Source organism: Pseudophryne corroboree, chromosome 2 (genome assembly GCF_028390025.1).
Source record: "Pseudophryne corroboree isolate aPseCor3 chromosome 2, aPseCor3.hap2, whole genome shotgun sequence".
NCBI lineage: Eukaryota > Metazoa > Chordata > Amphibia > Anura > Myobatrachidae > Pseudophryne > Pseudophryne corroboree.
The window spans coordinates 268,405,211-268,433,130 of record NC_086445.1 but is presented as its reverse complement, the minus strand read 5'-3'; the positions used below and the strand labels follow the sequence as shown (position 1 = coordinate 268,433,130).

Genomic DNA, 27,920 nt, shown 5'->3' with positions numbered 1-27,920 from the left:
CCGGTGTATAGAACCACCAGTAATTGCGCCTTTTTGTACAAAAAACCGTTACATGGTAGTGCCCGGGAAAGAACCAGTTTACATACACTGGCTGCAGACTGAAAGTTATGACAGACATGCATGCCTTTGTTGTTCATCCTATAACTGCATCAGTCCTTGAGTAACTTGTACTCATTATGTAATTCTAAAATCAATATTTAGTTACACAAAGAGGCAAAAGTCCATCAAGTTCAAGCATTTATAAAGTCTATAAAGGAAGTCATTGAATACACCTGGGGTATAATATGGAATCGTGCCAATATATATTTATCAAATTTCCCCATGTCTTATAAAAAGTTAATTACTCAGCTATGCTACCAGAACAAAAATGCATTTTGTAATAACGCTACCACCACACAGAAAATTCACACTGGCACACACAAAGCATTACAAAAAAACAAACCATGCTAGTTTGATCAGAAAGGCACAACACATCTCAGCTCACGAGCATATACATGACAAAACAAAAAAAAGACGTTTTACAAGTAACAAACTTAAAATGTATTTTGAATGTATAACGGACATATCCTCCTTTAGCCCTTTCATGCACAGAGGTCACTACAGTGGACAACTGTTTTTAAGTTATCTCCTACAGAAACTCTTGACATAACTAGTGTATGGTGTCCTCCTGTTTGGACCTCCACAAAACTCAGTGGGGTATTCAATTATCTGCAGTAATTTGCCGGAGATAATGGATTTGCCGGAGGATATACAATTGGACCCCAGATGCCAGCACTTTGGGGACTATGCTTCGTGTGTTTATAAGCCACGATAATAGCCGCGATGGTCGCGATGTTCCCAATGGTCTCAATGTTCCCGATCAATGTTTTGATGTTTTGGGGAAGGGGGGGTAAAAAATATATATCTTTTTTTCCCGTTTTTTTTAAACTAAAATCATTTGGGAAAGGGTTAAATTCATGTTCTTCACCTACTACACTCATAAAGAAAACCGACAATTTCGGAGCGGTTTTTGGTGAAATAAATCATCAGTTAAGTGGTTAAACTGTAATTTGTCTTAATTTGTAATCCAAATGTTTTTTTTTATGTTTTACTTCAAAAGAAGGAAATATATAATTATTAGAAGGTCAGCAATAATAAAACAAACAATAAAGCAAGATTTAAAAAAAAAAAAGTTTTATTTACGTTAAAAAAGATCAAAGAAACCATTTTATTTCAAAATCTTGATTTAGACCATTTGGTGTGAGCGTATATAGGTTAAATATAGTCCTCATTTCAGTTTTTGCCAGGATCTTCTCAGTATTGCGATATCGCCAGGTAGGTTTGATATGAATCAGGCCGGCAAAATATTTAAGAGTTTATTGAACAATCATATTCCAATTTGCAATGTTCCGAAAGATTATGTGTAATTAAACCTTTCTTTATGTTTCTTAAATGTTCAGAAAGCCTCGTATTCAATGCTCTCGTCGTTTTTCCAATATAACCTTTATTGCAGGTGCATACGATAATATATTACATTCGTTGTATTGCAAGTAATGAAATCTTTAATTTTCACTGAAGTCCCATTAATATGAATTTCGGTGTATTTTGAAGTGTCACTTTTTATTTGTTTGCATGCCATACACATGCAGCAGCGATTAAATCCCTTTATGTGGATCAGAGTAATCGGATGAGATAGTAGAGTGCACTTGACCAGTTGCGATTTTAGATTCTTTGCTTTTCCGTAAATAAATGTAGGTTTATCCGGAATATGAGAATGGTAGCCATTTGCAGAACATGCCAGTGTTTTTTTATGACGGTTTCTATCTGTTTATGATTCGAATCCTATCCTGTCAGAAAAGACCAATGTGATTTAGAATTGTTCTTAGAAACTGATTTATTCTTTTCTTCGAGTAATGATGATCTTTCAATATGCATAACTGTTTCAGCTGTTGATCCAAGAGAGCTTTTGTCATAACCCTTTTCAATAAATGCCTTCTACATTTCTTGAATTTGATTATAGTATACAGAGTCTTCGGTACAATTCCTCCTTACTCTAATAAATTGACCTTTAGGTATTCCATTCAGCCAGTTTCGGTGGTGTTCGCTTTGGATTGGAATACAATTATTACTGTCTGTAGGTTTACAATCTAGCCTTGTATGTATGCAATTATTTTGTATATAGAGTAATAGATCCAAGAAATTCACTTCCTCTTTACTAATCTGAAAGGACAAATGAATGTTCATGATGATGGAATTTAAACGATGACAAAATTCTCAAGCTCTTCTTTCCAAATGAAAAGTATATCATCGATATAGCGCCCCCATTTTATGATCCTGGGGTCCTGAAATTGTTCTGACAAAATGTGATGTTCCCAAAAAGACATGAAATGGTTTGCATATGCAGGGGCAAAACTAGTGCCCATAGCAGTTCCTTTTCATTGGATATAGTAATCGCCATCAAAATAGAAAAAAATAAGATTTTAAACCGACCGGTAAACTTTTTCTCGTAGTCCGTAGAGGATGCTGGGGACTCCGTAAGGACCATGGGGATAGACTGGCTCCGCAGGAGACATGGGCACTTTAAGAAAGACTTTAGATCTGGGTGTGCACTGGCTCCTCCCTCTATGCCCCTCCTCCAGACCTCAGTTAGAGAAACTGTGCCCAGAGGAGACGGACAGTACGAGGAAAGGATTTTTGTTAATCCAAGGGCAAGATTCATACCAGCCACACCAATCACACCGTATAACTTGTGATAAACTACCCAGTTAACAGTATGAAACAACATAGCATCAGTTCAAAACCGATGCAACTAAAACATAACCCTTATTTAAGCAATAACTATATACAAGTCTTGCAGAAGTAGTCCGCACTTGGGACGGACGCCCAGCATCCTCTACGGACTACGAGAAAAAGATTTACCGGTAGGTTTAAAATCTTATTTTCTCTTACGTCCTAGAGGATGCGGGGGACTCCGTAAGGACCATGGGGATTATACCAAAGCTCCCAAACGGGCGGGAGAGTGCGGATGACTCTGCAGCACCGACTGAGCAAATAGGAGGTCCTCCTCAGCCGGGGTATCAAACTTATAGAACTTTGCAAAGGAGTTTGACCCCGACCAAGTAGCAGCTCGGCACAGCTGTAGCGCCGAGACCCCTCGGGCAGCCGCCCAAGAAGAGCCCACTTTCCTAGTGGAATGGGCCTTGACCGATTTTGGTAGCGGCAATCCAGCCAAAGAATGCGCTTGCTGAATCGTGTTACAGATCCAGCGAGCAATAATCTGCTTTGAATCAGGGGCACCAATCTTGTTGGTCGCATACAGGATAAACAGTGCTTCTGTTTCTCGGACTCTAGCCACGTAAATTTTCAAAGACCTGACCACATCAAGGGACTTGGAATCCTCCAAGTCAAACGTAGCCACAGGCACCACAATAGGTTGGTTCATATGAAAGGATGAAACCACTTTTGGCAGGAATTGAGGACGGGTCTGCAATTCCGCTCTATCCATATGGAAAACCAGATAGGGGGCTTTTATGTGACAAAGCCGCCAAATCCGACACTCGCCTAGCTGAAGCCAAGGCTAATAACATGACCACCTTCCAAGTGAGATATTTTAACTCTACCGTTTTAAGTGGTTCAAACCAGTGTGACTTAAGGAAACTTAAAACCACGTTAATGTCCCAAGGCTCCACCGGAGGTACAAAAAGGAGGCTGAAAATGCAGCACTCCCTTCACAAAAGTTTGAACTTCTGGGAGAGAAGCCAATTCTATTTGAAAGAAAATGGATAGGGCCGAAATCTGAACCTTAATGGAGCCTAATTTTAGGCCCAAATTCACTCCAGTCTGTAGGAAGTGAAGGAAACGGCCCAGATGTAATTCTTCCGTAGGAGCACTCCTGGCCTCATACCAAGAAACATATTTTCGCCATATACGGTAAATAAGATTTTACTCACCGGTAAATCTATTTCTCGTAGTCCGTAGTGGATGCTGGGAACTCCGTAAGGACCATGGGGAATAGACGGGCTCCGCAGGAGACTGGGCACTCTAAAAGAAAGATTAGGTACTATCTGGTGTGCACTGGCTCCTCCCTCTATGCCCCTCCTCCAGACCTCAGTTAGGATACTGTGCCCGGAAGAGCTGACACAATAAGGAAGGATTTTGAATCCCGGGTAAGACTCATACCAGCCACACCAATCACACCGTATAAAACTCGTGATACTATACCCAGTTAACAGTATGAAATATAACTGAGCCTCTCAACAGATGGCTCAACAATAACCCTTTAGTTAGGCAATAACTATATACAAGTATTGCAGACAATCCGCACTTGGGATGGGCGCCCAGCATCCACTACGGACTACGAGAAATAGATTTACCGGTGAGTAAAATCTTACTTTCTCTGACGTCCTAGTGGATGCTGGGAACTCCGTAAGGACCATGGGGATTATACCAAAGCTCCCAAACGGGCGGGAGTGCGCGGATGACTCTGCAGCACCGAATGAGAGAACTCAAGGTCCTCCTCAGCCAGGGTATCAAATTTGTAGAATTTAGCAAACGTGTTTGCCCCTGACCAAGTTGCAGCTCGGCAAAGTTGTAAAGCCGAGACCCTTCGGGCAGCCGCCCATGATGAGCCCACTTTCCTCGTGGAATGGGCTGTTACTGATTTAGGATGCGGCAATCCAGCCGCAGAATGCTCCAGCTGAATTGTGCTACAAATTCAGCGAGCAATAGTCTGCTTAGAAGCAGGAGCACCTATTTTGTTGGGTGCCTACAGGATAAAAAAAACGAGTCAGTTTTCCTGACTCCAGCCGTCCTGGAAATATAAATTTTTAAGGCCCTGACTACGTCCAGTAACTTGGAATCTTCCAAGTCCCTAGTAGCCGCAGGCACTACAATAGGTTGGTTCAAGTGAAAAGCTGATACCACCTTAGGGAGAAACTGGGGACGAGTCCTCAATTCTGCCCTATCCATATGGAAAATCAGATAAGGGCTTTTACATGACAAAGCCGCCAAATCTGACACACGCCTGGCCGAAGCCAAGGCCAATAACATGACCACTTTCCACGTGAGATATTTCAAATCCACAGTTTTAAGTGGCTCAAACCAATGTGATTTTAAGAAACTCAACACCACGTTGAGATCCCAAGGTGCCACAGAAGGCACAAAAAAGGGGCTGAATATGTAGCACTCCCTTTACAAATGTCTGAACTCCAGGCAGTGAAGCCAGTTCTTTCTGGAAGAAAATCGACAGAGCCGAAATCTGGACCTTAATGGAACCCAAATTTAGGCCCATAGTCACTCCTGACTGTAGGAAGTGCAGAAAACGACCCAGCTGAAATTCCTCTGTTGGGGCCTTCCTGGCCTCACACCACGCAACATATTTTCGCCAAATACGGTGATAATGGTTTGCGGTTACTTCTTTCCTGGCTTTTATCAGCGTAGGAATGACTTCCTCCGGAATGCCCTTTTGCTTTAGAATCCGGAATTCAACCGCCATGCCATCCAACGCAGCCGCGGTAAGTCTTGGAACAGACAGGGCCCCTGCTGTAGCAGATCCTGTCTGAGCGGTAGAGGCCATGGGTCCTCTGATATTATTTCTTGAAGTTCTGGGTACCAAGCTCTTCTTGGCCCATCCGGAACCACGAGTATCGTTCTTACTCCTCCTTTTTCTTATTATTCTCAGTACCTTTGGTATGAGAGGCAGAGGAGGGAATACATAAACCGACTGGTACACCCACGGTGTCACTAGAGCGTCCACAGCTATTGCCTGAGGGTCCCTTGACCTGGCGCAATATCTAGTTTTTTGTTTAGGCGGGACGCCATCATGTCCACCTGTGGCCTTTCCCAACGGTTTACCAACAGTTGGAAGACTTCTGGATGAAGTCCCCACTCTCCCGGGTGTCGGTCGTGTCTGCTGAGGAAGTCTGCTTCCCAGTTGTCCACTCCCGGAATGAACACTGCTGACCGTGCTAAGACGTGATTTTCCGCCCATCGGAGAATCCTTGTGGCTTCTGCCATCGCCATCCTGCTTCTTGTGCCGCCCTGTCGGTTTACATGGGCGACTGCCGTGATGTTGTCTGATTGGATCAGTACCGGCTGGTTTTGAAGCAGAGGCCTTGCCAGACTTAGGGCATTGTAAATGGCCCTCAGTTCCAGAATATTTGTGTGTAGGGACGACTCCTGACTTGACCAAAGTCCTTGGAAATTTCTTCCCTGTGTGACTGCCCCCCCGCCTCGAAGGCTGGCATCCGTGGTTACCAGGACCCAGTCCTGTATGCCGAATCTGCGGCCCTCTTGAAGATGAGCACTCTGCAGCCACCACAGTAGAGATACCCTGGTCCTTGGAGACAGGGTTATCAGCTGATGCATCTGAAGATGCGATTCCGACCACTTGTCCAAGAGGTCCCACTGAAAGGTTCTTGCATGGAACCTGCCGAATGGAATTTTGCTTCGCAAGAAGCTACCATTTTTCCCAGGACTCGTGTGCAGTGATGCACTGATACCTGTTTTGGTTTCAGGAGGTCTCTGACTAGAGATGACAGCTCCTTGGCTTTCTCCCCCAGGAACAGCAGGCGTGTGGTAGGAACCAGCTGTGACTTTGGAATGTATAGAATCCATCCGTGCTGTTGTAGCACTTCCCGAGATAGTGCTACTCCGACCAACTGCTCCATGGACCTTGCCTTTATAAGGAGATCGTCCAAGTACGGGATAATTAAAAACTCCCTTTTTTCGAAGGAGTATCATCATTTCTGCCATTACCTTGGTAAAGACCCTCGGTGCCGTGGACAGTCCAAACGGCAGTGTTTGGAATTGGTAATGGCAATCCTGTACCACAAATCTGAGGTACTCCTGGTGAGGATGGTAAATGGGGACATGTAGGTAAGCATCCTTGATGTCCAGGGATACCATGTAATCCCCCTCCTCCAGGCTTGCAATAACCGCCCTGAGCGATTCCATCTTGAACTTGAATTTTTTTATGTATGTGTTCAAGGACTTCAAATTTAAAATGGGTCTCACCGAACCGTCCGGTTTCGGTACCACAAACAGTGTGGAATAGTAACCCCGTCCTTGTTGAAGTAGGGGCACCTTGACTATCACCTGCTGGGAATACAGCTTGTGAATTGCCTCTAGCACAGCCTCCCTGTCTGAGGGAGTTGTCGGCAAGGCAGATTTGAGGAAACGGCGGGGGGGGGGTAGACGCCTCGAATTCCAGCCTGTACCCCTGAGATACTACTTGAAGGATCCAGGGATCCACCTGTGAGCAAGCCCACTGATCGCTGAAATTTTTGAGGCGGCCCCCCACCGTACCTGGCTACGCCTGTGGAGCCCCCGCGTCATGCGGTGGACTCAGAGGAAGCGGTGGAAGAATTTTGATTCTGGGAACTGGCTGACTGGTGCAGCTTTTTCCCTCTTCCCTCGTCTCTGTGCAGAAAGGAAGCGCCTTTGACCCGCTTGCTTTTCTGAAGCCGAAAGGACTGTACCTGATAATACAGTGCTTTCTTAGGCTGTGAGGAAACCTGAGGTAAAAATGTTTCTTCCCAGCTGTTGCTGTGGATACGAGGTCCCAGAGACCATCCCCAAACAATTCCTCACCCTTATAAGGCTCTATGTGCCTTTTAAAGTCAGCATCACCTGTCCAGTGTCGGGTCTCTAATACCCTCCTGACAGAATGGACATTGCATTAATTCTGGATGCCAGCCGGCAAAATATCCCTCTGTGCATCCCTCATATATAAGACGACGTCTTATGTTCGCAAAATAGTATCCCTGTTTGACAGGGTTACAGACCACGCTGCAGCAGCACTATCTGCAGGTCTCAGTCTAGTACCTGAGTGTGTAAATACAGACTTCAGGATAGCCTCCTGCTTTTTATCAGCAGGTACACTCAAAGTGGCCGTATCCTAAGACGGCAGTGCCACCTTTTTTGACAAACGTGTGAGCGCCTTATCCACCCTAGGGGATATCTCCCAGCGTAACTTATCCTCTGGCGGGAAAAGGTACGCCATCAGTAACTTTTTCGAAATTATCAGTTTCTTATCGGGGGAACCCACGCTTTTTCACACTTCATTCACTCATTGGATGGGGGAACAAAACACTGCCTGCTTTTTCTCCCCAAACATAAAACCCTTTTTTAGTGGTACTTCGGTTAATGTCAGAAATGTGTAACACATTTTTTATTGCCGGGATCATGTAACGGATGTTCCTAGTGGATTGTGTATATGTCTCAACCTCGTCGACACTGGAGTCAGACTCCGTGTCGACATCTGTGTCTGCCATCTGATGGAGCGGGCGTTTTTGAGCCCCTGATGGCCTTTGAGACGCCTGGGCAGGCGCGGGCTGAGAAGCCGGCTGTCCCATAGCTGTTACGTCATCCAGCCTTTTATGTAAGGAGTTGACACTGTCGGTTAATACCTTCCACTTATCCATCCACTCTGGTGTCGGCCCACAGGGAGCGACATCCCATTTATCGGCATCTGCTCCGCCTCCACATAAGCCTCCTCATCAAACATGTCGACACAGCCGTACCGACACACCGCACACACACAGGGAATGCTCTGACTGAGGACAGGACCCCACACAGCCTTTTGGGGAGACAGAGAGAGAGTATGCCAGCACACACCAGAGCGCTATATAATGTAGGGATAAACACTATCACTGAGTGAATTTTCCCCAATAGCTGCTTGTATAAACAATATTGCGCCTAAATTTAGTGCCCCCCCTCTCTTTTTAACCCTTTGAGCCTGAAAACTACAGGGGAGAGCCTGGGGACCTGTCTTCCAGCTACACTGTGAAGAGAAAATGGCGCCAGTGTGCCGAGGGAGATAGCTCCGCCCCTTTTTCGCGGACTTTTCTCCCGCTTTTTTATGGATTCTGGCAGGGGTAATTATCACATATATAGCCTCTGGGGCTATATATTGTGATTATTTTGCCAGCCAAGGTGTTTTTATTGCTGCTCAGGGCGCCCCCCCCCCCCCCCCGGCGCCCTGCACCCTCAGTGACCGGAGTGTGAAGTGTGTATGAGGAGCAATGGCGCACAGCTGCAGTGCTGTGCGCTACCTTGGTGAAGACTGAAGTCTTCTGCCGCCGATTTTCCGGACCATCTTCATGCTTCTGGCTCTGTAAGGGGGACGGCGGCGCGGCTCCGGGAACGAACACCAAGGACGGGTCCTGCGGTCGATCCCTCTGGAGCTAATGGTGTCCAGTAGCCTAAGAAGCCCAAGCTAGCTGCAAGCAGGTAGGTTCGCTTCTTCTCCCCTTAGTCCCTCGTTGCAGTGAGCCTGTTGCCAGCAGGTCTCACTGTAAAATAAAAAACCTAACATATACTTTCTTTCTAGGAGCTCAGGAGAGCCCCTAGTGTGCATCCAGCTCGGCCGGGCACAGAAATCTAACTGAGGTCTGGAGGAGGGGCATAGAGGGAGGAGCCAGTGCACACCAGATAGTACCTAATCTTTCTTTTAGAGTGCCCAGTCTCCTGCGGAGCCCGTCTATTCCCCATGGTCCTTACGGAGTTCCCAGCATCCACTAGGACGTCAGAGAAATAATGTTTAGATGTCACGTTCTTCCTAGCCTTTATCAGCGTAGGAATGACCTCATCCGGAATGCCTTTTTCCGCTAGGATCCGGCGTTCAACCGCCATGCCGTCAAACGCAGCCGCGGTAAGTCTTGGAACAGACATGGCCCCTGTTGCAACAGGTCCTGTCTTAGAGGAAGAGGCCATGGATCTTCTGTAAGCATTTCCTGCAGATCCGGATACCAGGTCTTTCGTGGCCAATCTGGAACAATGAGGATTGTTCTCACTCCTCTTTTCCTTATTATTCTCAACACCTTGGGTATGAGAGGAAGAGGAGGAAATACATAGACTGACTGGAACACCCACGGTGTCACTAGGGCATCTACCGCTACTGCCTGAGGGTCTCTTGACCTGGCGCAATACCTCTGTAGCTTTTTGTTGAGGTGGGACGCCATCATCTCTATATGTGGCAATCCCCACCGACTTGCAATCTGTGCGATAACTTCCTGATGAAGTCCCCACTCTCCAGGATGTAGGTCGTGTCTGCTGAGGAAGTCTGCTTCCCAGTTGTCCACTCCCGGAATGAACACTGCTGACAGTGCGCTTACATGATTCTCCGCCCAGCGAAGAATTCTGGTGGCTTCCGCCATCGCCACTCTGCTCCTTGTGCCGCCTTGGCGGTTTACAAGAGCTACAGCGGTGACGTTGTCTGATTGAATCAGAACCGGTTGGTCGCGAAGTAAGGTCTCATATGGCCCTTAGTTCCAAGATGTTGATGTGAAGACAAGTCTCTTGACTTGACCAAAGAGCTTGGCAATTTCTTCCCTGTGTGACTGCTCCCCAACCTCGGAGGCTCGCGCCCGTGGTCACCAGGATCCAGTCCTGAATGCCGAACTTGCGGCCCTCTAGAAGGTGAGCACTCTGCAGCCACCACAGGAGATATGCCCTGGAGGATAGGGTGATCAACTGATGAATCTGTAGATGTGACCCGGACCACTTGTCCAGTAGGTCCCATTGGAAAGTCCTCGCATGGAACCTGCTAAAGGGAATGGCCTCGTATGATGCCACCATCTTTCCCAGGACTCGAGTGCAGTGATGCACTGACACCTGTCTTGGTTTCAACAGGTTCCTGACCAGAGTCATGAGTACCTGGGCCTTCTCTATCTTGAGGTAAACCCATTTCTGGTCCGTATCCAGAATCATACCCAAGAAGGGCAGACGAGTCATAGGAACCAACTGTGACTTCAGGATATTGAGAATCCAGCCGTGTTGCTGTGACACCTTCAGCGAAAGTGACACGCTGTTCAACAACTGCTCTTTTGATCTCGCCCTTATTAGGAGATCGTCCAAGTATGGGATAATTGTGACTCCTTGCTTGCGTAGGAGCACCATCATTTCCGCCAATTACCCTGAAATAGGTAATGACAATACTGTACCGCAATTCTCAGGTACGCCTGATGGGGTGGATAAATGGGAACATGAAGGTATGCAGCCTTTATGTCTAGATACACCATAAAATCTCCCCCTTCCAGGCTGGCGATGATCGCTCTGAGCGATTCCATTTTTAATTTGAACCTTTTCAAGTATAGGTTCAGAGATTTTAATTTTAAAATAGGTCTGACCGAACCGTCCGGTTTCGGGACTACAGCCAAGGTTGAGTAATATCCCCTTCCTTGTTGCAGGAGGGGAACCTTGAGCACCACCTGTTGGAGATACAATGTGTGAATTGTATTTAATATCTCCCTTTCTGGGGGAGAAGCCGGTAGGTCCGATAAGGAAAACCGGCGAGGAGGCACCTCTTCGAATTCCAGTTCGTAACCCTGAGATTTATCGCCCAGGGATCCACCTGTGAGTGAATTCGGATGTGGCTGAAGAGTCGAAGACGTTCTCCCACTGGGGCGGACTCCCTTAGCGGAGCCCCAGCGTCATGCGGTGGATTTAGTAGAGGCCGGGGAGGACTTCTGTTCCTGGGAACTAGCTGTGCCCTGACCTCTGGTAAGAAAGGACGCTCCTCGTACTTTCTTGTTTTTCTGCGACCGAAAGGACTGCATTTGATAATGTCATGCTTTCTTAGGCTGTGAGGGAATATAAGGCAAAAGATCAGAATTACCAGCTATAGCTGTGGAGACCAGGTCCGAGAGCCCTTCTCCACACAATTCCTCAGCCTTGTAAGGTAAAACCTCCATATGCCTCTTGTAGTCGGCATCACCTGTCCATTGCATGTTCCACAGGACACGTCTAGCAGAAATCGACATAGCGTTGACTCTAGAACCCAGTAGACCAATGTCTCTTTGATTGGTGACAGACACCCCCTGGGCGCTTCTCCAAGTATCAGCTAGCCTTTGTTACCAATAGGGTGGCCCTAAAGACCAGAGACAATTGCAAGCAGAATGGAGTGACGTGGTAACAAAATGGCGCTACCCAGTAGCTCTCATAGAACACATTTAATCTAGAAATGAAATAAAATAAAATACATGACATACATTAAAATATGGATAGGTGTCCCATCAAAATATTAATAAAAGTTGGCATTTGTACAAGCAAGGAGTCCTACCAAAAAGGTTGAAGGGGAGCTGCAGGTCACGATGGAGGGTAGGAGCAGACTACACACACCCTTGCTTAAAACGCTTGGGCTTGCCTGCATTTCCCAGAAAACAGTGAGTTACCACTGCCCAAATACCTGCATCATGTCAATCAACTTGCGTACACCTAGCGATTAAAAAAGTTGCTGGATTTTGTCACAGTTTGGCCCCATGCATGCGTACTACGATCTGTACACATGCGCAGACGATCAATAATCGGCTGCCTTGCAAATTCACACAACAGCGATCAGGTCTGAATCGGGCCCTCTGTGTTATCAACTGAAAATGGAACATTTTCCAGCCGATAAAAACGGGCTATAATTGGATGAACCGATATTGACCATTGATTCAAAATCTCACTATCGGCCTGTTTTTATCATTTGGAATTGGATAACCAGATTAGAAGGTATGCTACCTAGTAGCAGTTTTTAATATCTACAAAAAAACAATAAGGTCAAAATTAAATGGCTCAGAAGTGCTCACCAGCACCGAGCACTTCAGGGATTTCTGTAAAATACTTTTACTCAAAGACAGCAGAGCAAGTAATAAAAAACAAAACAAAAAAAAAAACACTCTGAGTCCATCATGGGGATCACTTATACTATGGGGGTTTAGTGAGTGTTGAGCCAGTGAGTAATATGTTAAAAACATTTTTTAAAGAGGTCTGTAATTTCCTCCCCTCCAACCCCTTCTACAGTGTGAACTTGACAAGCTTTAACAGTAGGTTGAAGAACTAAGGACAGTATTACATCCTTCTCATATGCACAACCATTACGAGAGGGACCTATATGTCCCCCTGATGGGCTCAGAGAAATTAATTTAACCGGTAAGAACCAAAAATCTTATTTTCTCCCTCACTTCTACCACTGGGATGCACCAAAAAGGAGGGTATGTCAAGCCTTAGCTGAACCCAAATTTTCCTCAGAAGGAACATTCATGGAAGCAAAATCATGATGTGTAAACCTGGTGAATGTATGAACTGAGGTCTCTGTAACTGCTCTGCATAGCTGTTCAGTGCCATGGTACCCACAAGCATCAACCAAGTGGGTATTCAGAGATCCGAACGGAAAAATCATTCAGAACCTTCATATGGCTGCAGAACTGTAGCCCTAATCATATGGCTGTAGTCTGCCCAGAAGCTGTTAGTTATAATAAGTAACTAACAGTTTGTCACATACCGATTGACCACTACAGATACATACTTTTATTAAAATATCTACCAGGAACATTAAAGACTGATCTGATGTTTTGCTGAATAAGCAAATGGTGTTAATACAGTTTCCTGATTAATGGGAACCCCAGCAGTGTATAACACTATCCACGTGACCTTAGACTAGAACTTTCAAAGACAAACTAATCTCGACACTCTTGTATTCAAGTTACCCACGTCAGGCCCATCTCTTGCAAGGTTCTAAGGGTAGTAACTAAAGAACTAGAACATATAGGAAGTCTTAACTTCTGGAATCAGCCAATCTGTATGAATAATTATATAAAAATGGAATAAGAAAACACCCATTTCCTTATTACAGCAAGTAATATAAATACTTCCAGACTATCCTATCTTCAAAAACCACACCGTAAATCTAACAACAAATCGGTCCCTAAAACCATGGGCGTAATTTGGTGTGTGCCAGCGGTGCGTTGCATACAGTGCATCTGTACTGAGGACGCATCTGCTGGCAAACACATAGGGCCGGACAAATATTGCAGTGTCCGGCTACCTGGTTGAAAACTTCCTGCCCTGGCAGCTGTGAGCGCAGTGATTGCACAGCTGCTGGGTGCGGCGCACGTTTTTCACCTGTGCTTAGAGCGTTCGCAATGCAGTCAGCTCTGTGCAGAGCAATGTGACTGTGTGCGCGTTCCTCCTGAGCTCAGCGGCTCCTTACAAGCGCTGCATAGAGCCAGGAAAGGGCAGCCGGGCGGGGGACAGGCTATGCTTACGGTGGAGTGACGCGCTCCCCACAGCTCGTCATCATAAGATGGGGATGCACAAAGCAGAGCAGCCAGGGTATCCGCTGATGGACAATGAGGCTTCCTGACCCCTGTGAGATGAGGAGCACAGAGACATCAGTGATGGGGGGATTAGTGTGGGCATGTGTGTGAGAGGGAGTGCGTGGTTTGCATTCCTCTATATGAGTATATAGCCTACTGTGCTCTTACCGGGGTGCCGTAACTAAGTGTGGGCGGACAGCGCTTTGCACACAGCACATTTGCACTGTAGGCACACCATCCGCATCCACCCCGATTGGCCACCTTCAGCTGCAGCGCTGACCACTATAACAGTAGCGTTGCGCCTGGCTCCTCTGCCGGACGCACAGCTGCTGATGTACATTATAGCCGGCAGCGCTGTTCGGTCTCCCCGTGTGCTCCACCCCGCTCATCCCCTCTCATGCACTAGCCTGGGCTGAAGCCGCGCCTCATCTCGCAGGGGATGCTGGAGATGCGATGACAGAGTGGCAGCAGCTCCAGCAGCTCTGATTCCACAGTGTACCGCAGCTACAGCTGTTACCAGCACAGAGACATCCCCCTGCCGCCATAGCTGCTTGCACTACAGACATCACAGAGGTACCGCTGTATATGCGTGTCTCTCCCCCTCCCACCTCTCTCTTTCTCTGTACCTCCCATCCCTATCTCTCTCCCCATTGTGACTACCTGTCCTACTGTGTAAAAGGGGGCTCTACCTGCCCTACAGTGCTAAAGGGGACTCTACCTGCTCTACAGTGCTAAAGGGGGCTCTACCTGCCCTACAGTGCTAAAGGGGGCTCTACCTGCCCTACAGTGCTAAAGGGGGCTCTACCTGCCCTACTGTGCTAAAGGGGGCTCTACCTGCCCTACTGTGCTAAAGGGGGCTCTACCTGCCCTACTGTGCTAAAGGGGGCTCTACCTGCCCTACTGTGCTAAAGGGGGCTCTACCTGCCCTACTGTGCTAAAGGGGGCTCTACCTGCCCTACTGTGCTAAAGGGGGCTCTACCTGCCCTACTGTGCTAAAGGGGGCTCTACCTGCCCTACTGTGCTAAAGGGGGCCTCTACCTGCCCTACTGTGCTAAAGGGGGCCTCTACCTGCCCTACTGTGCTAAAGGGGGCCTCTACCTGCCCTACTGTGCTAAAGGGGGCTCTACCTGCCCTACTGTGCTAAAGGGGGCTCTACCTGCCCTACTGTGCTAAAGGGGGCTCTACCTGCCCTACTGTGCTAAAGGGGGATCTACCTGCCCTACTGTGCAAAAGGGGACTCTACCTGCCCTACTCTGTAAAAGGGGACTTTACCTGCCCTACTCTGTAAAAGGGGACTCTACCTGTGTGTGCAAGGGTGCTAAATGTGCAGCGTAATTTGAATAAGAGAGACTACTGTGCAGCGTAATATGAATTGGTATTATCTGTGGCCACGCCCCTTCCCCATGAAGCCACGCATACTTTTTTTTGTTGCGCTCCTAAGGCGTGCTCTGGCCCTATTTTAGATATGGGGGGGGGGGGGGGGCGTCAATGCTGTTTCTTACACACAGCACTAAAATGTCTAGTTACGGCACTGCCTAAAACAACCTTGTCCTGTTGAAATGGGATTCCAATCCATGGACCCACTGCCATGTTCAGTACCCAGAGTACCAAACTTTCCTTTACCAGTCTAGTGCCACCAAGATAACTATACTGCCATCTTTTATAGCTTCCTGAGAATAAGGAAGTATGGCTATCAGTGTAAATGTACCAGATGAAATTCTAGGACATCTATTAGAACACTAATGGATCCCTGACTTTGCACTTTACTGTCTTGTTATATATTCAAGATACAATAAGTCTATCTCTGGCTGACTATACCTCATAAACCAGACTGCTCAAGCTTCTGGATGCAGAGACAATTTGTCTGGTAAAATGGACTAACAAATCAGCAGTCATGCTTCCCTTCCTTTATTCCTAGTATACAAGACTGCAGATATTGCTGGAAAATGAAACTCTGCTACAGACAGGACCTGAGCAGAATTACTCATCGCCAGAGACCTCTTGTCCCTCCCCAATAAAGGATATGGACTCTGTTTGCTGTAGCATGATCTGACTGAATCCTAACAGTTGTTCTCTGAATACAATATTGAGCTTTCTTCAAAGTTATTAGAACTGTTCTTAATTCTAGCACCTTGATTGTACTTCCATCAAATACTAACCTGGACCAATCCTGCATATCTTCCAAGATTGGGATTTCCAGGGCTGTGTGGTTGTACGTCTCGCTGAGCAGGTCTACCATCTGAGAAGATTTTTGTCTCTGGTAAAGGATTTGAGCCAATCCCCAATAGTTAATTGCAATCAAAATGCAAAGAATGTACTGTATATTGAAATACCCTGGATTTTGAATGCTCAAAGAGGGGCAGTGTCAACAGCATACATGCATAGAAAATACATAATTATCTTAATAAAACAAAATAAAAAGTTTGTCAGATACCGGTCTCAGGTTTCCAGCATTAGAAGAGTGGGAAAAGGAGTCTATAGAAGTCATCAGCTTCCTTTACAGGTGCTGGACTGTACCATGTGCTGTAAATCCCCCCGCTCCTTTTATGGACATTTTACCAATTAAGGACCAATTTCCAGTACACAGACAGGGAAACCTAAGGCCCGGAACCTCCTGAAGAAAAACTATCTGTATTGTTAGTACCATGGTCTAATTTAGACCCCGACTGTATCTTATTCTGATTGGAGGCAAATCTAGACAATTCTTGCATAATCGAAGCTATGGAAAAGGTAAATGACCTAACACAGTCTGGTCTCCAATAGTACCAGCAGTAATCTCTGCCCGGCATATGAATTACTTTTCCCTCCACCAGACTTAGTCTTTAAAAATACTCCCCTTTTTAGGTATTCTGTCAGCAAGGGAAAAATACCAGAATATACAGAAATACATATACGGAGTTTACATAGCATACGTACAGAAAAATTTAATTTCTGAGTAGAAAATATATCTTTTGACTAGTCAGATATTTATCCAGGCTTGCAGCCACGTGGAGTCTGAGAGGAGTTTAACAACAGTCCATCAGCAGATCCTTCTTTCAGGTGTTGGACTGTACCATTTGTTTCCTTCCTCCAGGCTGTGATCAGCCTAATGTCTTAGCTCAAATAAGGTAGGCACTGAGGGCACTCTCTCCTACTCTGACTCTACATACACTGCCATGAATTCAGCCACACTCCCTCTCACTAGGGAAGGTGGTCTTGTCCGGAGCTATCTTCCTGCTGCAAGGAGATATAGGGGTATATGCAATTGCGGTCGCATTCCGGCTGGAATTCGACCGTTTTTAAATTAGACACAATTCGACAGTCGCATACCCTCACGCCAGGACCCGAATTAGACATATTTAATAAAAAACGGATTCGACAGTCCCGCTGTCGAAAAACGGACCAATTGATGGATATGTGCGTCCTGGATTCGACTTTTTGGACGGCACAAAAATGTTTAAAAAAACCCACAATAAATTGCGTGTGGTCCCCCCTCCTAAGCATAACCAGCCTCGGGCTCTTTGTCAGCCGCTGACCGCGAGTAACCTCACCGCTGACTGCAAAGTTCCCACCATTGAAGATAATGGTGCGGCTGTGCGATGTGGCGTCTGACAGCTCAGACGCGCACAGCCAATCAGGAGAAGTGCCACGACGTGGCGCTCCCTGATTGGCTGAAGGGACCCCCTGTGACAGGAGTCACGGGGGGTCCCGGCATTCAGGGAACGGGGTCCCATGTGTAAACATGGGACCCCTTTCAGTGCGTGGTCCGGGTAATGCGGTTTGTTTTTTTGCCAAGTACGTGGATTACAAAACAGAAGAGGACAGATCTACACTGGATTTTGGTGAGTATAATTTTATTTTCAGGTACACCGTGGATTCTACTTGGAGAAGTGTACCGAACCTCGTGTCAACATAGGTAAGTATGTGTGTGTCGGCATGTATGTAATAATAAGAATTTACTTACCGATAATTCTATTTCTCATAGTCCGTAGTGGATGCTGGGGACTCCGAAAGGACCATGGGGAATAGCGGCTCCGCAGGAGACTGGGCACAAAGTAAAAGCTTTAGGACTAGCTGGTGTGCACTGGCTCCTCCCCCTATGACCCTCCTCCAAGCCTCAGTTAGGATACTGTGCCCGGACGAGCGTACACAATAAGGAAGGATTTTGAATCCCGGGTAAGACTCATACCAGCCACACCAATCACACCGTACAACTTGTGATCTGAACCCAGTTAACAGCATGATAACAGAAGGAGCCTCTGAAAAGATGGCTCACAACAACAATAACCCGATTTTTGTAACAATAACTATGTACAAGTAATGCAGACAATCCGCACTTGGGATGGGCGCCCAGCATCCACTACGGACTATGAGAAATAGAATTATCGGTAAGTAAATTCTTATTTTCTCTAACGTCCTAGTGGATGCTGGGGACTCCGAAAGGACCATGGGGATTATACCAAAGCTCCCAAACGGGCGGGAGAGTGCGGATGACTCTGCAGCACCGAATGAGAGAACTCCAGGTCCTCCTCAGCCAGGGTATCAAATTTGTAGAATTTAGCAAACGTGTTTGCCCCTGACCAAGTAGCTGCTCGGCAAAGTTGTAAAGCCGAGACCCCTCGGGCAGCCGCCCAAGATGAGCCCACTTTCCGTGTGGAATGGGCTTTTACAGATTTTGGCTGTGGCAGGCCTGCCACAGAATGTGCAAGCTGAATTGTACTACAAATCCAACGAGCAATCGTCTGCTTAGAAGCAGGAGCACCCAGCTTGTTGGGTGCATACAGGATAAACAGCGAGTCAGATTTTCTGACTCCAGCCGTCCTGGAAACATATATTTTCAGGGCCCTGACTACGTCCAGCAACTTGGAATCCTCCAAGTCCCTAGTAGCCGCAGGCACCACAATAGGTTGGTTTAAGTGAAATGCTGAAACCACCTTAGGGAGAAATTGAGAACGAGTCCTCAATTCTGCCCTGTCCGTATGAAAAATTAGGTAAGGGCTTTTATAGGATAAAGCCGCCAATTCTGATACACGCCTGGCTGAAGCCAGGGCTAACAGCATTACCACTTTCCATGTGAGATATTTCAAGTCCACAGTGGTGAGTGGTTCAAACCAATGTGATTTTAGGAATCCCAACACTACATTGAGATCCCAAGGTGCCACTGGAGGCACAAAAGGAGGCTGTATATGCAGTACTCCCTTGACAAACGTCTGAACTTCAGGAACAGAAGCTAGTTCTTTTTGGAAGAATATCGACAGGGCCGAAATTTGAACCTTAATGGACCCTAATTTGAGGCCCATAGACAGTCCTGTTTGCAGGAAATGCAGGAATCAACCCAGTTGAAATTCCTCTGTAGGGGCCTTCCTGGCCTCGCACCACGCAACATATTTACGCCAAATACGGTGATAATGTTGTACGGTTACATCCTTCCTGGCTTTGATCAGGGTAGGGATGACTTCATCCGGAATGCCTTTTTCCTTCAGGATCCGGCGTTCAACCGCTATGCCGTCAAACGCAGCCGCGGTAAGTCTTGGAACAGACATGGTCCCTGCTGGAGCAGGTCCTGTCTTAGAGGTAGAGGCCACGGGTCTTCCGTGAGCATCTCTTGAATTTCCGGGTACCAAGTCCTTCTTGGCCAATCCGGAGCCACGAGTATAGTCTTTACTCCTCTCCTTCTTATGATTCTCAGTACTTTTGGTATGAGAGGAAGAGGAGGGAACACATACACTGACCGGTACACCCACGGTGTTACCAGAGCGTCCACAGCTATTGCCTGAGGGTCCCTTGACCTGGAGCAATATCTGTCCAGTTTTTTGTTGAGGCGAGACGCCATCATGTCCACCTTTGGTTTTTCCCAACGGTTTACAATCATGTGGAAGACTTCTGGGTGAAGTCCCCACTCCCCCGGGTGAAGATCGTGTCTGCTGAGGAAGTCAGCTTCCCAGTTGTCCACTCCCGGAATGAACACTGCTGACAGTGCTATCACATGATTTTCCGCCCAGCGAAGAATCCTTGCCACTTCCGTCATTGCCCTCCTGCTTCTTGTGCCGCCCTGTCTGTTTACGTGGGCGACTGCCGTGATGTTGTCCGACTGGATCAATACTGGCTGACCCTGAAGCAGAGGCCTTGCCTGACTTAGGGCATTGTAAATGGCCCTTAGTTCCAGGATATTTATGTGAAGTGACGTTTCCATGCTTGACCACAAGCCCTGGAAATTTTTTCCCTGTGTGACTGCTCCCCAGCCTCTCAGGCTGGCATCCGTGGTCACCAGGACCCAATCCTGAATGCCGAATCTGCGGCCCTCTAGGAGATGAGCACTCTGTAACCACCACAGGAGAGACACCCTTGTCCTTGGAGACAGGGTTATCCGCTGATGCATTTGAAGATGCGATCCGGACCATTTGTCTAGCAGATCCAACTGAAAAGTTCTTGCGTGGAATCTGCCGAATGGAATCGCTTCGTAAGAAGCCACCATCTTTCCCAGGACCCTTGTACACTGATACCTGGCCTGGTCTTAGGAGTTTCCTGACTAGGTCGGATAACTCCCTGGCTTTCTCTTCCGGGAGAAACACCTTTTTCTGTACTGTGTCCAGAATCATCCCTAGGAACAGCAGACGTGTCGTCGGAATCAGCTGCGATTTTGGAATATTTAGAATCCATCCGTGCTGTCGTAGTACTATTTGAGATAGTGCTACTCCGACCTCTAACTGTTCTCTGGACCGTGCCCTTATCAGGAGATCGTCCAAGTAAGGGATAATTAAGACGCCTTTTCTTCGAAGAAGAATCATCATTTCGGCCATTACCTTGGTAAAGACCCGGGGTGCCGTGGACAATCCAAACGGCAGATTCTGAAACTGATAGTGACAGTTCTGTACCACAAACCTGAGGTACCCTTGGTGAGAAGGGCAAATTGGGACATGGAGGTAAGCATCCTTGATGTCCAGAGACACCATGTAGTCCCCTTCTTCCAGGTTCGCTATCACTGCTCTGAGTGACTCCATCTTGAACTTGAACCTTTTTATGTAAGTGTTCAAGGCTTTCAGATTTAAAATGGGTCTTACCGAGCCGTCCGGCTTCGGTACCACAAACAGCGTGGAGTAATACCCCTTTCCCTGTTGTAGGAGGGGTACCTTGATTATCACTTGCTGGGAATACAGCTTGTGAATGGCTTCCAATACCGCCTCCCTGTCGGGGGGAGACGTTGGTAAAGCAGACTTCAGGAACCGGCGAGGGGGAGACGTCTCGAATTCCAATTTGTACCCCTGAGATACTACCTGCAGGATCCAGGGGTCCACTTGCGAGTGAGCCCACTGCGCGCTGAAATTCTTGAGACGGGCCCCCACCGTGCCCGAGTCCGCTTGTAAGGCCCCAGCGTCATGCTGAGGACTTGGCAGAAGCGGGGGAGGGCTTCTGTTCGTGGGAAGAAGCTGTCTGTTGCAGTCTTTTTCCCCTTCCTCTGCCCCGGGGCAGATATGAGTGGCCTTTTGCCCGCTTGCCCTTATGGGGACGAAAGGACTGAGCCTGAAAAGACGGTATCTTTTTCTGCTGCGAGGTGACTTGGGGTAAAAAAGGTGGATTTCCCAGCCGTTGCCGTGGCCACCAGGTCCGATAGACCGCCCCCAAATAACTCCTCCCCTTTATACGGCAATACTTCCATATGCCGTTTGGAATCCGCATCCCCTGACCACTGTCGCGTCCATAATCCTCTTCTGGCAGAAATGGACATCGCACTTACTCTTGATGCCAGAGTGCAAATGTCTCTCTGTGCATCTCGCATATATAGGAATGCATCCTTTAAATGCTCTATAGTCAATAATATATTGTCCCTGTCCAGGGTATCAATATTTTCAGTCAGGGAATCCGACCAAGCCACCCCAGCACTGCACATCCAGGCTGAGGCGATTGCTGGTCGCAGTATAACACCAGTATGAGTGTATATACTTTTAAGGATATTTTCCAGCCTCCTATCTGCTGGCTCCTTAAGGGCGGCCGTTTCTGGAGACGGTAACGCCACTTGTTTTGATAAGCGTGTGAGCGCCTTATCCACCCTAGGGGGTGTTTCCCAACGAGCCCTAACCTCTGGTGGGAAGGGATATAGTGCCAATAATTTTTTAGAAATTAGCAGTTTTTTGTCGGGGGTAACCCACGCTTCATCACACACTTCATTCAATTCATCCGATTCAGGAAAAACTACGGGTAGTTTTTTCACACCCCACATAATACCCCTTTTTGTGGTACTTGCAGTATCAGAGATGTGCAAAACCTCCTTCATTGCCGTGATCATGTAACGTGTGGCCCTACTGGAAAATACGTTTGTTTCTTCACCGTCGACACTGGAGTCAGTGTCTGGGTCCGTGTCGACCCACTGAGGTAACGGGCGTTTAATAGCCCCTGACGGTGTTTGAGACGCCTGGACAGGCACTAACTGAGCTGCCAGCTGTCTCATGTCGTCAACAGTTTTCTGTAACGTGCCGACACTGTCACGTAATTCCTTAATTACGGCCATCCATTCAGGTGTCGACTCCCTAGGGGGTGACATCACCATTATAGGCAATTGCTCCGCCTCCACATCATTTTCCTCCTCATACATGTCGACACACACGTACCGACACCCAGCACACACACAGGGAATGCTCTGATAGAGGACAGGACCCACTTAGCCCCTTGGGGAGACAGAGGGAGAGTTTGCCAGCACACACCAGAGCGCTATATATGTATAGGGACAACCTTACAATAAGTGTCTATCCCTTATAGCTGCTTATATCTGTTATTTTGCCAAATAAGTGCCCCCCTCTCTTTTTTACCCTGTTTCTGTAGTTGCAGGATGCAGGGGAGATTCTGGGAGCCTTCCTACCAGCGGAGCTGTGTGGGAAAAATGGTGCTGTGTGCTGAGGAGATAGGCCCCGCCCCCTTCACGGCGGGCTCTTCTCCCGCTTTTTTCTGGAAAACTGGCAGGGGTTAAATACATCCATATAGCCCAGGAGCTATATGTGATGTATTTTTTGCCAAATAAGGTAAATTCATTGCTTCCCAGGGCGCCCCCCCCCAGCGCCCTGCACCCTCAGTGACCGAAGTGTGAAGTGTGCTGAGAGCAATGGCGCACAGCTGCAGTGCTGTGCGCTACCTTATGAAGACAGGAAAGTCTTCTGCCGCCGATTTATGGACCTCTTCTTGCTTCAGCATCTGTAAGGGGGCCGGCGGCGCGGCTCCGGGACCCATCCATGGCTGGGCCTGTGATCGTCCCTCTGGAGCTAATGTCCAGTAGCCTAAGAAGCCCAATCCACTCTGCACGCAGGTGAGTTCGCTTCTTCTCCCCTTAGTCCCTCGATGCAGTGAGCCTGTTGCCAGCAGGTCTCACTGAAAATAAAAAACCTATTTAAACTTTTACTCTAAGCAGCTCAGGAGAGCCACCTAGATTGCACCCTTCTCGTTCGGGCACAAAATCTAACTGAGGCTTGGAGGAGGGTCATAGGGGGAGGAGCCAGTGCACACCAGCTAGTCCTAAAGCTTTTACTTTGTGCCCAGTCTCCTGCGGAGCCGCTATTCCCCATGGTCCTTTCGGAGTCCCCAGCATCCACTAGGACGTTAGAGAAAAAGTTTTACTTTCACGGTGTGCGTGTACTGTTTTTATTTGGGTATTTTTTTTTGTAGTAGAACTACAGGTACCAGCGGGCCCGTTTCCCCCCGCATGCTGGTACTTGTGGTTCTCCAAGTACCAGCTTGCGGGGGAGGCTTGCTGGGACTTGTAGTTCTGCTACAAAAAACAATATTCTTTCTTTGTGTCACTTGGCTATCAGTCTCCCATCCGCAGCCCAAGGATGGGGGGGGGGGGGACGATGCCTCGGGCTTCACCCCTGGCCCTTGGGTGGCTGGGGGGGGGGGACACCCCTTGATTTAAGGGGTCCCCACTCCTCATGGGTACCCCGGCCAGGGATGACTAGTTAGTGATTTAATGCCACGGCCGCAGGGACAGATATAAATGTATCCCCCGGCTGTGGCATTATCTCTCTAACTAGTGGAGCCCGGTGCTGGTGTTAAGAATATGGGGGACCCCTACGCTTTTTGTCCCCCGTATTTTTGGCACCAGGACCGGACGCAGAGCCCGGTGCTGGTTGTGAAAATACGGGGGATCCTCTGTCATTTTCCCCCCGTATTTTTACAACCAGGACCGGCTCAAAGCCCGAGACTGGTTATGCTTAGGAGGGGGGTTGCCACGCATTTTTTTTTCTTGATTTTAAACCATTCCCACCCCTTCCCACTGAAAACCATGCTCTGATCTCTCCATATTATTTTAGTCAGTTAAAAAAAATATATATTCTTTTAAAAAATATATAAATAATACTTGTGTCTCCTAATAGACAAACCAAGTACATAATCCCTTCTAATATAAATAGATATGCTATTAGCAATAAAAAAAAACACAAAAAAAACATGTTTTTTTAAATTTTTATTCGATTGCGTCTGCCCCCGGCTGTGTAGCTGCATGCAGTGTGACGCGATATCAGAGGTCACGCCTATGCCAGCTGGCCAGACCACCCACACTCGCAGACAACCTTGACTGCAGCAAAACGCGTCGCCCACCCAGACCCCACAGTGACTAACCCTCCCCTCACGTGGGGTGGGTGGGCAGCGCGTTTTGCTGCAGGCGGCAAGGTTGGCTGTGAGTGTGGGCCGCATTAAATGTTTATTTTTTGTGTTTCCCACCTACCCAATCCCGGGTATCCCGGGATTGAGCGTTTTTCAATCCCAAATCCCGGGACTGAAAAAATGCTTCGGGATTGGCATCCCTACTGCTGCATCTTGAGAGGGCTTTTTGCAGTAGGATATAAGGGGGCGGAAGGAGGTTAAAATTAGAAAAAGAAAAATAGAGAAAAAATATATATACTTAGCTAACCTAGTGCTGACCTCACCTTAAAACTGAGGAAGGGGTTGGAGGGGAGGAGTTTATATATACCTGTGTAAAATCATATATCCACTTTAGTGGACGTCATCCAATACAAAGATCCACACTGCGTACAAGGCTTATCCTGGCATATAGGCTAACCCAAATATTTTCCTCATACTGTATAATAGTCAAATATGCCATTTTTGACAGAGGACAGCTTTATATGCATCACATTTATTAACTTTTAAAATTGTAAATGATTTCAAATTATCATCATTAGTAGCAACTGTGGTAGTAGTGGCAAACATCAATAGCATCTAGCAACATGGTACAGGGTAGTATAACATGCACATGGTGGCATTGGAGCTCATGGATCATTGTGGGTCTATGAACCCACACAGACACACAAACTGAAGATTGTACATGTAGGTGTTCTTTTACGTTCTTGATGTGACTTGTATAAATGCATGACTGCTGTATTGAATGTCTGGAGTCAAGTGACAAAAATTAGTTGGATTCAAAGCATCCATAGCTCGAGCATTGAGTAACACTGGCTCTATGGAGCAACATCTAAGAGGAAAACTAAGTGAGACATCACCTCCGTTGATGCGCAGGAACGAGTCAAAGGCACCCCCTAAAAACAAGTGGGAAATCACTGTCCAACGTTAACAGATGCAAACCATGCTAACAGGTGCCACGATACAGCTTGTACATGTAAAACCAAGTACATCTGCATATAGTGTCTTGAGCCTTTGTGTCCACGGGCCTTCTCCTTCACACCAAGCATTCAAATCAGTCAAATTTAAATTTGTGAAAAAAGGCTAACTTTCTAGGTAAGCAAACTCAGAAGTAACTGAAAATGTTTGTGTTACAAATACTGAGGGCATTTTTGTTTCTGGGTTAATATATTCATAAATAAGCATAAAAATGTATGGTTTTCAACTTAGAGGATTTTTTTTATAAACAAACATGGTAATCTACAAAACGGGGTATAAACAGGAATCAAAATATTAAGTGGAGACCTCTTGTAATAATTTATATTTGGAGAACCTAGAAAAATACAGAAATATAATACAGGTTGAGTATCCCTTATCCAAAATGCTTGGGACCAGAGGTATTTTGGATATCGGATTTTTCCGTATTTTGGAATAATCGCATACCATAATGAGATATCATGGTGATGGGACCCAAGTCTAAGCACAGAATGCATTTATGTTACATATACACCTTATACACACAGCCTGAAGGTAATTTTAGCCAATATTTTTTATAACTTTGTGCATTAAACAAAGTGTGTCTACATTCACACAATTCCATTTATGTTTCATATACACCTTATATACACAGCCTGAAGGTCATTTAATACAATATTTTTAATAACTTTGTGTATTAAACAAAGTTTGTGTACATTGAGCCATCAAAAAACAAAGGATTCACTATCTCGCTCTCACTCAAAAAAGTCCGTATTTCGGAATATTTGGATATGGGATACTCAACCTGTACTGTGTATTCAAAAGTATATCACAGCCCTGTTCTCCCTGAAAATCGTGCCCTCTCTTAAAATAGGTAGCACAGTGGTTAGAACTGCTACATCTCATCACAGGGGCGGTAGGTTCGATTTCAATCAGTGTCATTTGTGGAGTTTGTATGTTCTCCCATGTTTGCAAGGTTTACATCCAGGTGTTCGCCTTTCCTCCTACAATCCAATAATTTACACTAGTGCGTTACTGGTTTCTGACTGAACTAACCCTAGTGGTGTTTCAGGGGAAGGGAATGTGGACTAAAATCTACTTGGGTAGGTACTGATGTGACAGAGTAAAAAATAAGCAAGCATATAATATGGCTGTAATTGGCCTCAAGACAGACAGATTAGTAGCTCTTATTTTTAGTGCTTAGTTACCTTTATTTAGTACTTCATTGACTAAAAAGGCTTTGTTTCCCATTTGTAAATAAATGAAGGCTGAACAATGTATTTTACCTTTATCGTTTATGTGACATTTCAACTTTGGTGATAAGTGTTTCTTTAACAGGTTATGACTTACGAGTAGACAATCTTCACTCCTCCTTTCAGGCCACCTTCAAAGGATCCCTTGCCTCTGCCGCCAGCCAACACTTGCGCTTTCACTACCAAATCCTTTGAACCTTTAGGAAGAAAAAAATATGTATAAAATGACAATTGTTCCCATACACTTTTTTTAATCAAGACTCAAAGCTGCAGGTGATAGCGTTAAGTTATTTGCTTTCTTCAAAATTCTGAAATGTAAAGATCTTTGCCTCAAATTCATTTTTTATTATTTCACATTACAGTATGTTGCTCATTCGCAACATATCAGCAGATGGTTACGCTTCACATATTGTGTATACAAATAAATCTACGTCACAGGTTCTACAACTTATTAAAAACCATGTAATAACAAAACAAATCGGGGTTTATTAAGCATGTTCTCTTTATATATCTCACAAGTAATCTCAGGTTTCCAGTGAATAATAGCTGGCTGCAGTTTTACTACAGAATGCAAATTGATTGGAAAATTAAAATGGCAAAAAAAGTTGATCATTGTCTTCATGAAAGCACATAAAAAGAAAGTATATATATGATCTAACGGGATATAGTCACTTTACCTACAATCCTGATGATCAAAATACCAGCAACCATTGGCCAATGGTCAAAATACCGACATGGTCAAAATACAGACATTTAAATGTCGACAGGTCAAATAGTCGACATGAGCTTTTCATAATTTTTTCCACTGAAACCGACTTGTTCATACTTTACCATCCCAGTGGACCTGGAGTGGGTATATAACAGTGTGCCTGAAGCATGGCGAGCGCTGCAAGCCGTGCGAGGGGACGTGGTACACTTGTATGGTATCCATGTCGACATACACACCAAAAAAACAATGAAAAACTTGTGCCGACTTTTTGACCTGTCGACATTTTAAATGTCAGTATTTTGACCATCGGTCAATAGTCGGTATTTTGACCGTCAGGATTTT

The 27,920-nt window shown here is 46.3% G+C and overlaps 1 protein-coding gene across 2 annotated transcripts in view; it reads right to left on the bottom strand.

Moving 5' to 3' along the window:
• SUCLA2 (succinate-CoA ligase ADP-forming subunit beta) overlaps positions 1-27,920 on the bottom strand; it is a 196,533-nt gene that overhangs the window by 99,919 nt on the left and 68,694 nt on the right. For both annotated transcript variants that reach the window (XR_010213687.1, XM_063952800.1), the window contains exon 3: positions 26,967-27,066. Coding sequence is in view for 1 of the 2 variants with exons in the window: in XM_063952800.1 (XP_063808870.1) it covers positions 26,967-27,066 (100 nt within the window). In the remaining variant the exon portion in view is untranslated. The remainder of the gene's footprint in view (positions 1-26,966; positions 27,067-27,920) is intronic.